Source organism: Geotrypetes seraphini, chromosome 1 (assembly GCF_902459505.1).
Source record: "Geotrypetes seraphini chromosome 1, aGeoSer1.1, whole genome shotgun sequence".
Taxonomy (NCBI): Eukaryota; Metazoa; Chordata; class Amphibia; order Gymnophiona; family Dermophiidae; genus Geotrypetes; species Geotrypetes seraphini.
In genome coordinates, this window is record NC_047084.1 from 405321549 (window position 1) to 405336786 (window position 15238).

Consider the following 15238-nt stretch of genomic DNA (forward strand, 5'->3'; position numbering starts at 1 on the left):
AACCTTACTCTAGAGGAGGAAAACTGACAGCTTCATATTACACTGATGCAGTGCTAAGCGTGGGCTTCCAATGCCCCCCCTTCCTATTCTTGAGACTAACTCTAATTACTTCCAGATGCTGCTGTAGGATTTCTTCCTTAGTGTTCTTTTTATAAACCATTTATATCACCACATATCACATTCAGGGGCCCCAAACATTCATAATTTCATTCATATCTTGGCCATTCATACTTCATACATTTTATATCTTAGTTTAGGACACGTGATCCTTCTTTACCAGTCTAAAGCAAGCACATCTGGTGTTAATTAACACCACGAGGCTGGGAGCGGGAAAACTCAGAGAGGACAAAGAAGACAGAGAACTCAAAATGGATTCCATGTAATCATGATTTCCACCATGATTTGGCTCAACAGCAAAGTACATAAACAGATATTATTATGCTTTCCCTTATATTAATCCTTAGTGTATTTTTCTCTGGCCTTAGCTATATTATTATTCAGACTTTTATTCACCCATTTTTCCGTACGCTTCTATTTGGGCGTGGTCCTTAACTAACACAGAATTATCTAACTAGAATTACCCAGAATCATACGAAAAACTGGCACTTTTGTAGAAAAAACTCTACAAAAATACTGCACTATCATGCTCCGACATCCATTCCATTATCATCCCATAAACAGCACCCCCTGCTGGCCACGAGCCACTACTCCTCAGGACTCGGAGGTTAGCGTTCTCAGAGATCCTACCAGTACCGAGGGCAGATGTGAAGAGGCAGACGGAACTACAATCAATCAATGCGTGGCTGAGGAGATGGTGTGAGGAAGAGGGATTTCACTTCGTAAGGAACTGGACGACGTTCTGGGGCAAGAACAAGCTCTACAGGAAAGATGGACTGCACCTGAGCATGACGGGAACTAGACTACTAGCAAGCAACGTCAGGAGAGGAATAGAGCAAGCTTTAAACTGAGAGGAAGGGGAAAGCCGACAGTCGACCAGGTGTTGATGATTTGTAAGACAGTATCCCGAAAAGATACTGAGTGGGAAAAGTGCTGGGAAGACACCATGTACGTCAAGCAAGCAATGAAATACCGATGGAGCCAGACAAATCAGGAAAGGGACAGGAGGAATCTACTCCATGGGGAAGACAATAAGGGCTAAGAAGAAAGGAATGAACTTAAAGAGGAAACATACCACGCACCACAGGGGGAGGACAAGAGAGACAATAAGCAAAAATCTGTAGAACAAGAAGAGAACGGAACAAATGATGAATTGCAAGGGAAAATTCCAAGAAAACAAAACTATCGAGACTTAAACTGTATGTACACTAATGCAAGAAGCCTGAGGAACAAAATGGGAGAACTAGAAACCAGGGCCAAAGATGAAAATCTAGACATCATAGCAATCACGGAAACTTGGTGGAACGAGGACAACAAATGGGACACAGCACTACCAGGATACAAGTAATACCGAAGAGACAGGATACACCAGAAAGGAGGAGGAATAGCACTCTACGTAAGGGATACCATTCAATCGACCGGAGTGGACACAGCAACAACAAATGGCCATTTGGAATCAATATGGGTTAAAATACCAGGAAGAAAGGGAACCGAACTAAAGATGGGACTATACTATCGCCCACCTGGGCAATCAGAAGCAATGGATGAAGAACTGAGAGATGAGTTGAGGCGAGAATGTAAAAACGCAAACACCATAGTTATGGGAGATTTCAACTACCCGGGGATTGACTGGAGACATGGAGCTTCAAAATGTTCAAAGGAATCGGAGTTCCTGGAGGCTGTGCGAGACTGCTACTTGGAACAGCTTGTCAAGGAACCAACGCGAGGGACAGCTATTCTGGATTTAATCCTCAATGGACTGGGAGGACCTGCCCAAGAAGTGGAAGTAGTAGGACCTTTAGGGAATAGTGACCACCACACTATACAATTCAAAGTGGAACTAAGTATGCCAAAGGGGAGGAGAACCATTGTAACAACGTTCAACTTCAGGAAAGGGAACTATGATGCCATGAGACAAATGGTAAAGAGAAAACTCAGGAACAGCTCCAGAAAGGCACAGACGGTGGACCAAGCCTGGACTTTATTCAAGGACACGGTGAACGAAGCACAAAACCGGTATATACCCAGATTTAGAAAAGGGTACAGAAAGAATCAAACAAAAGACCCAGCATGGTTAACCAAAGAAGTTAAGAAGGTGGTAAGAGATAAGAAAATATCCTTCAGGACGTGGAAAAAGGACAAAACCGAGGAAAATTGGAAAGAGCACAGGAAGCACCAAAGAGAATGTCACCGAGCAGTCAGAAAAGCAAAGAGAGAGTATGAAGAGAGACTTGCAAAGGAGGCACGGAACTTTAAACCTTTCTTTCGATATGTGAAAGGGAAACAGCCGGCAAGGGAGGAGGTGGGACCCCTGGACGAGGGGGACAGGAAAGGAGTAATAAAGGAGGAAAAAGAAGTAGCGGACAGATTAAACACGTTCTTCTCGTCGGTCTTCACAAAGGAGGACACATCCAATGTACCAGAACCGGAAAAATTCTTTAAGGGGGACCAAGAGGATAAATTATCGTGCATGGAGGTAAGCCTCGAAGACGTACTCAAACAAATAGACAAGCTAAAAACTGACAAATCTCCGGGCCCGGACGGAATCCACCCAAGAATACTAAAAGAACTTAGAGATGAAATAGCGGAGTTACTGCAGCAGATTTGCAACCTATCCTTAAAAACGGGGGTAATACCGGAGGACTGGAGGATAGCAAATGTTACACCTATCTTCAAGAAGGGATCCAGAGGCGACCCGGGGAACTATAGACCGGTCAGCTTAACCTCAGTTCCGGGGAAGATGGCCGAAGCTCTAATCAAGGACAGTATCAATGAGCATATAGAAAGAAATAAGCTGATGAGAACAAGCCAGCACGGTTTCTGTACTGGAAGATCTAGCCAAACGAACCTGCTGCACTTCTTCGAAGGGATAAGCGAACATTTGGACAAAGGTGACCCCATAGACATAGTATACCTGGACTTCCAGAAAGCCTTTGACAAAGTACCTCACAAGCGCCTACTAAGGAAACTGTGGAACCACGGGGTGGAAGGAGACATACACAGATGGATCGGTAACTGGCTGGCGAACAGGAAGCAGAGGGTAGGAGTAAAGGGACACTATTCTGACTGGAAAGGGGTCACGAGTGGGGTCCCACAGGGGTCAGTGCTGGGACCACTGCTATTCAATATATTTATTAATGACCTGGAAACAGGGACAAAGTGCGAAGTTGTTAAATTTGCAGATGACACAAAACTCTCCAGTAAGGTTAGATCTGTAGAGGAATGTAAAGAACTTCAAGGGGACCTGAACAAACTGAGTGAGTGGACAAATAAATGGCAGATGAGCTTCAATGTAGAGAAATGTAAAGTTATGCACATAGGGAAAGGGAACCCGATGTACAACTACACAATTGGGGGGGGGGGGGGGTTGTTCTGGGGGATGGCAACCTAGAAAAGGACTTGGGGGTTTTGGTAGATAGAACAATGAAACCGGCGGCACAGTGCGCAGCGGCCTCAAAAAAGGCAAACAGAATGTTGGGCATTATCAAAAAAGGTATCGCTACCAGAACCAAAGAAGTTATCCTCCCGCTGTATAGGGCGATGGTGCGACCGCATCTGGAGAACTGCGTCCAGTACTGGTCGCCGTACCTTAAGAAGGATATGGCGATTCTCGAGAGGGTCCAGAGAAGAGCGACAAAAATGATAAAGGGCATGGAAAACCTCTCATATGCTGAGAGGCTGGAGAAGCTGGGGCTCTTTTCCCTGGAAAAGCGGAGACTTAGAGGGGATATGATAGAAACTCATAAGATCATGAAGGGTATACTGAAGGTAGAGAGGGACAGATTCTTCAGACTAGCAGGGGCAACAAAAACTAGAGGGCACTCAAAAAAATTGAAGGGAGATAGGTTCAGAACAAATGCTAGGAAGTTCTTCTTCACGCAGAGGGTGGTGAACACCTGGAATACGCTTCCAGAGGAGGTGGTAGAGCAGAGTACGACTTTGGGGTTCAAAAGGGGATTGGACGAGTTCATGAAGGAAAAGGGGATCCAGGGGTACAATTAAAGGGTTACTAAACAGTACAGAAGGCTGTAAAGTAATAGAGTAGTAGAGTAATAGATCACTACAGGTCATTGACCTGGGGAGCCACCGCGGGAGCGGACTGCTGGGTGTGATGGACCTATGGTCTGACTCAGCAGAGGCAATGCTTATGTGCTTATGTGCTTTTAATTTTAGTCTCCAAGTTGTTCTTCCTTTGTTATCTCCTGATTTTAGCCATTGTCTTTCCAGTTTTCGTAATTCTCATTTCGCTGTTCCTAGTTCAGCGTCAAACCAGCTATCTAGGTTTTTATTTCTCATTTTTCTTAATTTGATGGGTGCATCTTGTTTAGAATTTGCATGCTCGTATTGGTCCAGGAGTCTACAGAGAGGGAATCTGAGTCTGTCGAGACCTCTTAATGTGACCAGAATTCAACTGGGTTTACCAAACCTCTGGAAGCTGTCATTTTCCTAGTCCTTTTTTCACCTTTGGGCTTCGTTGGGGAACGTTTGGCTTGCCAGTTAAATTGGAAATTGCATAGGCGGTGGTCTGATCATAAAGTATCGGTCCAGGTGGTTTGGTGCCAGAGCATTTTTGGGTAGACTAGGTCTTTGGAAGAAAAGGTAACTAGGTCTAGTTGGTGTCCTTTTTGGTGGTTTTTTTCTGGGGGTGGCACAAAGAAGTCTAGAGAAGTGATAATGGATAGTAATTCTTTGGTGTCGCCTTGTTCACCCTGCTCTAGGTGGATGTTCAGGTCACCAGTCAGTAGGTTGTAGGGACCAGATGTAAGTACTGTTGACGCTCTGGGTAAATCATAGGAAAAAGTTAAAGGAGACTTTTCAACAGAGATAAAAGAAGTTAAGGACAATGTGGTAAATATTCAAGCTGTAATCAATAACTTGATAAAGGAGCGAACAGCTTTGAGCAAAAAATTTGAACAAATGGAAAATTATAATTGAAGATTAAATGTAGGTCTGTTTAATTTTCCGAAGGCCTTGGGGGTTACACTTACTGAAATGTGGAAAAGGTATTTAACTGAAATATTAAAGATTTCCCCAGAGGATTTTCCTCCACTTAACAGAATTTATTATTTGTCGAAAAAGAAAATTGTAGGAACTGCACAAGACGTAGAGGAATTGTTGCCAACAGACTCTCTTAATGTTACTGAATTACTAGAATCTACTATCTCCGAATCCACAGAGAGGGCCACATTGTTCATCTCTTGTCTTTGAACAAGATATGAATGCAATTATGTGACTGTATTTTCGAAATCCTCAACTAGTGTTCCTAGGAAAGTATGGATGTTTCCCGACATCACGAGAACAACGCAGGAGCGAAGAAAATTATTCCTAGCTATGAGAGTAGAGACTTTAACCCTTGGAGCGACATTTATTAGCATACCTATGTAAATGTTTGATTAAATATCAAGGAGTTAAATATGTCTACTATACACCAGACCAGCTACGTGCTTTTTTTTTAGATTTGAAAGGTTTGGCTACTAGGAATGTTTAAAAACAGGAAGAAAAGAGGGGGTTAATAGCTGTTAAGCCTTTCAGTTATTGATATATTCCTAAATATTGTATCTTTAATTTATTCAATTCTTCTCCCCCATTTGAGTTAGTGGTCTAAGAAAGATTGATTATGTTTCTAGTAGTAGTAAATGCGAGTATCTGTAATTTGTTTTCTTTTCTGTTTTACTTGTACAAGAAGAATGTTCTTGTGGATTATGTAAAAATTTCAATAAATATAAAGATTAAAAAAAATAAATAAATAAAAGATTTGCCTGCTTATGGCATCCCGGTATCCTCGGGCACAGGATTTTCTCCAAGTCTTGGGGTTGATGGCGGCTTCCCTAGACGTAGTGAGGTGGGCTCGTGCCCATATTCGTCCTCTTCAGTATGCTCTTTGGAGGTGGTCGCCTCAGAGGCATAGTCTGGATCATCCTATTCTTCTGCAGGGCTTAGCTCGCTGCAGTCTTCATTGGTGGCTCCAGACCTCTCATCTAGTGCAAGGGGCGAATCTGGATCAGTTGTAGTGGATGGTGCTGCTCACTAATGCCAGTCTCCTCAGTGTCTAGGTCACTCAGCTCATGGCACCTGGTCCAAAGAGGAGACATCCTGGTCGATCAGTATTCTAGAGACTAGAGCCATCCATCTAGCACTGTTAGCCTTCCAGTCCTTCCTGACGGGCAAGTCAGTCTGGGTTCTTTCGGACAATTCCACCTATGTCAATTGTCAGGGGGGAACCAAGAGCACTTTAGTGGCACAGGAGGCAGCTCTGCTTATGATCTGGGCAGAGTTTCATCTTCAGGACATCTCGGCCTCCCACATAACAGGCATGGAGAATGTGCAGGCAGACTTTCTAAGTCATCACACCCTAGACCCCGGAGAGTGGTGTCTAAGCCACGCAGCTTTTCAGCTAATAGTGCAGTCTTGGGGTGAGCCATTCATGGACCTGATGGCCACGAGTATCAACGCCAAACCACCCCGCTTCTTCAGTTGTCGCAGAAACCGTCAGGCCAAGGGGCTGGATGCTCTGGATCAACCATGGCCAACGTAGGATCTGTTGTATGTGTTCCCTCCATGGCCATTAGTGGGCAGAGTTCTTTTCTGCATTGTTTGACATCTAGGCCTAGTGATTCTGGTAGCCCCGGATTGCCCAGGCGTCCATTGTACGCAGACCTGGTGAGGCATCTGGTGGCGGATCCTCTTCCTCTTGCGACCGACCTGTCTCAGGGCCCCCATTCCAATATTCGATCCAGGTCTTTTTTTGATTACAGCTTGGCTCTTAAAAGGGACCGCATAGGTAAGAAGGGGTATTCTGATAAGGTGATCTCAACCCTCTTGGGGTCTTGAAGATTTTCCACTTCTCGGGCTTATGTACGGGTTTGGTGTATATTTGAGGAGTGGTATGCTGCGCGTGGAGTGATCTCTTTTTGTGCTTCCCTGATTACCATCTTAGAGTTCTTGCAGGATGGCCTGGACAGGTGCCTGGCTTAGTCTTCTCTCTGGGTTCAGCTTGCGGCCTTCTCAGCTTTTCGTGGGTTGTTGAGAGGTTAGCGTTTGACTGTCATTCCTGATGTCGTTCGCTTCTTGCGAGCAGCCAAATTGCTCAAGCCTCCCGTGCATCCGTCTGTTCCATCTTGGGATCTTAATTTGGTCTTGTCCATGCTGGTGTGCCCACCTTTTGAGCCTTTGGGTGCCTGCTCGTTGAAGGACCTTACCCTTAAAGCGGTCTTCTTGGTGGCTATTACTTCTGCTAGACGTGTTTCTGAGCTCCAGGCTTTCTCTTGTTGGGCTCCCTTCCTGGAGTTCTTTAGGGAGCAGGTTGTGCTGCGGCCTGTTCCTTTCTTCCAAAGGTAGGTTCTCCTTTTCATGTCAATCAGTCAGTGGTCCTCCTGGTGTTAGGTAGTTGGGAGGGATCTTCTGAGCAGAATCAGTTGCGCAAGTTGGATGTCAGCCGGGTTCTTCACGTTTATGTGCAGTGGACCCAGGAGATCAGGAAATCAGATCCTCTCTTTGTCCTTCTAGCGGGTCCTCGTAAGGAGGATGGTGCTTCCAAGGCTACCATTGCGTGCAGGATCAAGGACACTATTGCTTCCACATATCTTCTTCAGAAAAAGCCTGTTCCTGAATTTCTCAAGGCTTATTCCACTTGGGGTCAAGTAGCTTCTTGGGCTGAGTCTTCTCTAGCGCCTCCAGTAGATATTTGAAAGGCTGCAGTTTGGTCTTCTCTGCATTCCTTTGTCAGATATTACTGTGTGGTTGTTCAAGTGCGTCAGGACACGGTATTCGGTGAAAGTGTTCTTGTGTCGGCCCTTCGGGGGTCCCACCCTTGATGGGTACTGCTTTGGTACGTCCCATTTGTAAGAACTATACCGGTCTACCAGGCGATGCAGAAGGAGAAATTAGGTTCTTACCTGCTAATTTTCTTTGTTAGCCTGTGGTATAGTTCCCCACCCTATCTGCCTTTTTGTGATGATTGCGCGTTTCGCTCGCATGCAGATTTTGAATTTTTCTGTAGGTTCTAGTATTTTTCAAGGACTGGGGAGAGATAAGAACAGTGGCTATGGCTCAGCTGGTTTAACTGGTGAGCTGTTGTATCCTTTTATGAAATAAACCAGTTGATTTTACATCAGTGATCTTCCTTTTGTACTGGGACATTTTTTTTATGCCAGATTCTAGTTCTCTACCTGTTCCAACAGTGGTTACCATGTGTTTGTTATTTTCAACTCCTGTTCGGAGTGTGTTTATTGCTCTCAGTTTAGTATTTCGTAGGTTCTGCTTGGCTATTCGGCAGACTGGGTTGGGTTGGGAAGGGGGAGCCTCAACTAATATACTACAACCAAGTTTTGGCCTCAGTCTCCACCTGCTGGTCACAGTGAGGTATAACTTATCTGTCTACAGGCTAACAGAAATAAAATTAGCAGGTAAGAACCTAATTTCTCCTTTTGTTCTGTAGTCAGTATTTAATTATATTCCACTCCTTCTACGACAGACAAATCAGAGCAAATCATGTATAAAATCCAACTGTCCTAAATGTACACGTGTTTTAATTTTGAGGACAGTCAGACAGACATACCTAGTGTCTATGCCTAGTCTTTGATCAGGTAAACAAAGCAAGTGTCATAAGTTGCTTCTTTCCGCACTGAGCTGAGTTTTCACAACCCCAACCTTGAAAATGACTTTGCTAGTTTCAGCGCTATAGAAATGAATGTTAAATAATAGTAATTATGATAATACAGAGAACAGCAAACAGCTAAGTATGTATATTATGAAAGAACCTGTTTGCTTTCTGACAGCTTAAACTGACTGCTTAGCCAGATACAGCTGATTTATTTACTGCCTTTTTGAAGAAATTCACCCAAAGCAGTGCACACTGTGTTTCACAGTGCAGCTTTACATTCAGGAGAGTTCCTCGCCTGATACTCTTGCATTTTTATATAATTATTTCCATCCTATTGGTTCTTTGCTATCCTTCTGCACTGAACATTCTGGACCCCTGAGGAAGAAGTGTTTTTCGAAACACGGACCGTGTTGGGTTCAGAACGCCTCACAATAAGAACCAGTTCTTGGATATAATTATTATTTATTACCTTTATTGATGCTAATATACATGTTTTGTTTTATGGTAAAATGATTTTTATTAGAGCAGACAAAAACACAGGTACCTAGATTCATCCAAACAAGCAGTGCTCCAAAAATGGTTTTGTAGAAACAATACCCCCCCACCTCCCTCCCCCAAACCCAAAGACAGGAGTCCCCAATATCTAACACTGAAAGGAGCAACACAAATAAAACAGCAAAATTCACAATCAACAATTCAGAATGCGACTTCTGGCCACGGAAGTCATGGTATTCCAAAAAGACTCCCAGGTAGCCGTAAAACGCTCCCCCCGCACAGTAGAAAGGTCAGTAACATCTCTGCACTCCCAAGTCAGCAGGAGAATCATCTGAGTGCGCCACAGGGAAATGTTAGGAGCATCAGGGTCCAGCCATTTAAGAAAAATATACATTTGAGGGCACTGAGAATGGACCATCGAAAAAAGGCACTCAAGCTAGCTGGTCTCGGATGATAAAACAAAGAAGTTCTGAAAAGTAGTAGAGGCGAAGGTCGGATAGTCACCTTCTAAAGAGTCTCAATAAAAGTAGAGTCCAGTCCAGAAGGCTTGAACAGCCGGGCAGGACCACAACATGTGGCCCAAAGTGGCAGTCAGATGCCCGCATTTATCGCAAAAGGCTGTGGGCCAAAATTTAGCACAATAGGCCCTGTGAGGTGATACATAAATTCTAAATAACAATTTATATTGCATTTCCCAAAAATACACATACTTTCTCAAAGAAGATAACTGGGTTACAGCACGTGATATGGTATCCTCCGGAAGCACCATGTTCAAATCCTGAGACCAAGCTGCCTGGAGTGTAGCATAATCCGGCAAGGGGGGTCTCATCCTTCAAGTGTCTATGATGAAACTTGAGGGGGACTTTCATCTGGGAGCCAAGAGTAAAAGCCGTGGACAATAAGTCCTGATGCGTAGAATGCAAATTAGTCTTGTTCAGAGTGGCCACATAATGTGCAGTCTGCATATAAGCAAAACGATCAGCAGCAGTAAGGCCATGAACCTAACACAAAGATTGAAAAGATTACCTGGAGCCATCATCTTGCACCAGATGAAATAAAAATGTTATCTCCCTTGCTTCCCACTATTGGAACCGTGAGCCCTCCATGTCTGGGGAAAATTTTTGATTACCACACAAAGGCAAAAAAGGAGATTCGCTTGCACTAATGCAGTGAAACTTACACACCCATTTCCACACCTTCCTCAAGGGAAGGCCAAACACCCTAAGACTTACATCAGATGAGTAGACTGAGGGAACAGAGTATAAGTAGGCACTGAAATGCTCCTGTTGAAAACACGCAAGTTCTAGGGGAGTGTTAGTAAAGACAGAAGTGCCCCGAAAATAATCATTTATATGATGCATGCCACATTCGATGGTAAGATATCGAAAGTTAAGTAAGCCCAAACCCCGCTTATACTGTGGATGCACCACATGAGAATAAGGCAAGCGAGCACGACAACCCCGCCATAGAAAACGACAGACCAGGCGAATATAATTGGTCTCATCATGACCAAGCAAATACAGAGGGAGCACTTGAAAGATATAAAGCCAAGTGGGAAGCACTATCATATTGAGAAGTGCCACCTATTTTTAATCCCTGGTGGTCCAGCGGTGTATGGGGCAGGAGCAATCTTTCCGCACCCTGCCCCGTGCTGAGCCTCTCCGTCCCCATTCCCTTTTTGCCGCCAGAGGCACACCCGACAGGGTCGATCTCTTCCTGCATGGCCCTGTGCTGCTTTCTGAATGGCTGCCGACAGTTCTCGTCCCGCGAGAACTGGCGGCGGCCATTCAGAGAGCAGTGCGGGACTGAGCAGGAAGAGCTCGGCTCTGTCGCGAAAAGGGAACGGGGAAAGAGAGGCTCAGCACAGGGCAGGGCGTGGAAAGATCACTTCTGTCCTGTACACCACTGGACCACCAGGATTAAAAATGGCAGGTAAGCTTGAGGGGGGAGGGGGGTTAAAAAAAAAAGTTTGTCAGACGGGAGACAGGAAGCATCCCTCCTGTCCCGGCCTACCACTAGACCACCAGAGGTAGGAAGGTGAGGCAGGGTGCAAAGCCTGGCATGGAGTGAGGGGGGCTAGGCACAGAGCCTGGTAGGGCAGGGAGGGAAGAGGGCTGGGTGCAGAGCCTGGCAGGGGAGGGCGTGAGGGAGGGGACACTGGGTTCAGATCTTATATTCGAGTCAACCATTTTTCTTCCTTTTTGTGGGGGAAAATGGGGGTCTCGACTTATATTCGAGTATATACAGTAAGAAGGAAGAGCTAGACTCTCATCTGCTTCCTGAAGTAGAGATAGGGTTCACTTAATGCAAGATTTTCTAGGAGTGTGGAGACTACTCCAGAGAAGGCTTGCTGATGGATGTTGTGTGTGAAATCATGTGAGCTCAACATGTAAATGACAAAAATAACTTCATTAGTATCACTCTGTAGTTGTTCTAACTGCCAAAATACCCTTTTGCTATTTTGGATTCTTTAAAACAGAATTAATTTTGAAGCCAATGACGAGAAGGGAATAAATCCACTGAGGATCCAGCATTTGACTTGGGTGCAGGATGATACTTTTCTGGCTATTAGCTGCAACTATCCTTTTTCCCAGTCTGTTATCCACCATTTGACGTTGACCTCATCAGAAAATGGGGACAAGGAGGGATGCATGGAAATCAGGTAAGGATTAATCAGTGTATGAGCGGCATTGATTTTGGTGTCGGGCATCAATGTGAAGTACAGTCAAACCTCGGTTTACAAGTGCACCGGTTTGCAAGTGTTTTGCAAGACGAGCAAAACATTCGCAAAATCAGCGCCTCGGAAAGCGAGTTTGACTCGATTTACGAGTGCCACCCCCCCGTGATCCGGCATCCCCCCCCCCCGCGATCTTACATGCTCCCCCAAGCACCAAAACGATATCCCTTACCCCAATTGGGCACCGGCACCGGCACCAACACACAGGACATGCCGGTGCTGGTGCCTGAAGATCCTCCCTCTTCTGTGCTGGGCTGGGCGGTGCATCGGCGATCCTTCTTCTTGCTTGTGCTGAGCTGGACAGGGCCTTGAGCATTTGCGCATGCTCAAGGCCTTCTGGTCTCGCTCTCTCAGAGATTCTCAGATTCAGAATCTCAGAGCGAGACCAGAAGGCCTTGAGCATGCGCAAATGCTCAAGGCCTAGTCCAGCCCAGTATAAGCAAGAGGAAGGATCGCCGATGCACCACCCAGCCCAGCCCAGAAGAGGGAGGATCTTCGGGCACTGGCACCGGCATGACCTGTGCGTTGGTGCTGGTGCCGATGCCCAATCGGGGTAAGGATATCGTTTTGGTGCTTGGGGGAGCATGTAAGATCGCGGGGGAGGGGGGATCCCGGATCGCGGGGGGTGGAAGGTATGGAGCAGCGCCGGTGGCCTCAAGGGGGGGGGATTGGAGCAGTGCCGGTAGCCTCGGGTGGGGGGGAGAGGTTGGTGGAACGAATCAAAGTGAGTTTCCATTCATTCCTATGGGGAAACTCGCTTTGATATACGAGCAAATTTGGTTTACGAGTATACTTCTGGAATGAATTATGCTTGTAAACCAAGGTTCCACTGTATATGATAAAGCATTGATTTCCCAGGTGTACCACTTAAAGAAACTTAATGAAACTTTGTTAGGAGAGAAAAATGTATTTATAGTTTTTAATCTAATTTTAAAAGATAATCTTTAATCATGGTTGTGCAGAGACTTTGTTTCTTGTTCTCTCTGCTATATCTTGGCACATGCTGGCCTTTTTTTTTTTTTTTTTTTTTGCTTCTTGCTTGGTTGGATAATTCAGATATATGACAACTATAACCTAGGGTAGGGGTTGGCAACCTTTTTAAAACAAAGAGCCAATTTATCCTAAAAATTTAACACAAGATTTACAAAGAGCAACAGTGGATAGAGAAGGGAATTTGAGATATTCCAGGTCTCACTTTCCCCTCCCCAAGGTCTAGCTTCTAACCCCTCTTTCTTCTCTCTAACCCCTCACAGGACACTGCACCTCTCTTCCTTCCCATGCTCCTGCCCATCTCCCTCCATTCCCACCCCCAAATCATAGGCAATGTTCTCTCTCATCTCCAGGCACCGACCCTTTAATCTCTCAACCCCACGTTTCCCCTCCCCCACTCCCACTCAGGCCTACCAAGGTACCTGGTGGTCCAGTGGTATCTTTGTGGCAGAAGTGTGGCCCTCTCGCTCCTGCCTCCATGCGGATGCCATGACTTTTATGGCTGTTCTTGGTATTTCCTGTAGTTCTATGAGTGGTTGTGGTGGCCATTTTAGAAGGCAGCTGCGAGGAGATAGGAGTGAGAGGGTTGCATTTCCGCCATGAAGACCCCTGCTGGACCACCATGTACCTCTGGTAAGTCGGGGGTGGGAGGGATTGTGGGGTTGGGAAAGAGACTAAATAGTCGGGACCTGGAGAACTGCAGTCATAGAAACATGATGGCAGATAAAGGCCAAATGGCTTATCTAGTCTGCCCATCTGCAGTAAACATTATCTCTTTCTCCGAGAAATCCCACGTGCCTTTCCAGGCCCTTTTGAATTCAGACATAGTCTTTGTCTCCACCACCTCTTCTGGGAGACTGTTCCATGCATCTACCACCCTTTCTGTTAAAAAAAAAAAAATAAATAAAAGTATTTCCTTGGATTACTCTGGAGCCTATCACCTCTTAACTGTAAATAGCTCAAAACATTTCCCTTTCCTTGGTTTTATTGTGGTTTACCAAAGGAACAGGTCACAGTGTCATTCTTTGTGTCAGTGGTCTTTATTGCAAGGCCCGCAAGCCAATGGCAGACCGCGGAGACCTTTTTGGCAGCCCAAGCTGCAGTCCAGGGTTACATCGCTGCGGCCACTTTTTCTCTCTTCGGGCCACCGGCAGCTTGAGTGAAATAAAACTCACTGCTTCAGTGACCTGGAAGTTTTCCCTCTGCTACTGCTTCCTGTCCTCGCATAGGCACGAAGCAGTACAGAAGGATAGCTTCTGGGCCAGTGAAGATAGCGTGTTTACTTCATTCGTGCTTCCATAGGCCCAAAGAAGAAAAGAGCTGTTGCTGTACAGGATCCTGTGACAGGGAAGAAGGCAGGAGAGGTCGGGGGGGGGGGGGTGGATTGCAGGAGGTGTCAATATCATGTTGGACTGTAGGTTTGGGGAGGAGAAAATAAAAGAAAGATGCCAGACCTTTGGGGAAGGGAATGGGAAAACAGAGATGGTAGGGAGGAGGAGGAGGGAAGAGAAGAGGAGATAACAGACTCCAAGAAGGGAGAAAGGGAAGGAGAAAGATGGACTACTGGAGAGGAGAGAGATTCCAAACCAGGGACGTGAGGCAGGAGAGAGGGGGAAGGACAGATGCTAGACCACAAGGAGGAGAAGGGAAGGGAAGGAGGGGAGACTGAAACCAGACTCTGGGTAGGAGAGGAGAAAGATGTCATCACCGGGGGGGGGGGGGGAAGAAAGGAGATGCTGCTCAGGTATGGGAGGGGTGGGGAAGGGAAGAGAGATGGAAAAAATGCTGTTTAAGAAAAGATGGGAATAGGGGAGATGAAAGATGGAGGAGTTGGTACTCATGGATGGAAGGGAAGAGCAGAGAGGGTAGACATGGAAAAGTAGATAGATTTGAGAAGGAAGGAGAAAAATTGAAGAGTTGAATATTAAAAGTTGATTCCAAAGATAGATGTAGGGCAGAGAGAAATACAGCTTCCTGGAAACAAAGTTAAGAGCACAGACAGAAGGAAGTGCAACCAGAGACTAGGAAAAGATGGTTAGAAAAATAAAATCATCAAATAGTAAAGGTAGGGAAAATGGTTTTATTTTCATTTTAGTGATTGAAATGTGTCCGTTTGGAGAATTTATATCTGCTGTCTATATTTTGCACTGTTCAGGAAGAAATGCATTTGTTTCTGTTTCTCTGTCTGGCATCTTAGGGTTTCATTTGTGTATATTAGAACTTTCCGTTTGTGGTCCTCTATTTGCATAGGTTTTATCTGTGTTCTGCATTTTATAATCAAGACCAGTTGTTCTGCT

At 45.4% G+C, this 15238-nt stretch overlaps 1 protein-coding gene across 3 annotated transcripts in view; it reads left to right on the forward strand.

Moving 5' to 3' along the window:
* ELP1 (elongator complex protein 1) overlaps positions 1–15238 on the forward strand; it is an 882162-nt gene that overhangs the window by 317277 nt on the left and 549647 nt on the right. For all 3 annotated transcript variants that reach the window (XM_033918172.1, XM_033918151.1, XM_033918160.1), the window contains exon 13: positions 11694–11876. In XM_033918172.1, coding sequence (XP_033774063.1) covers positions 11694–11876 — 183 coding nt within the window. The remainder of the gene's footprint in view (positions 1–11693; positions 11877–15238) is intronic.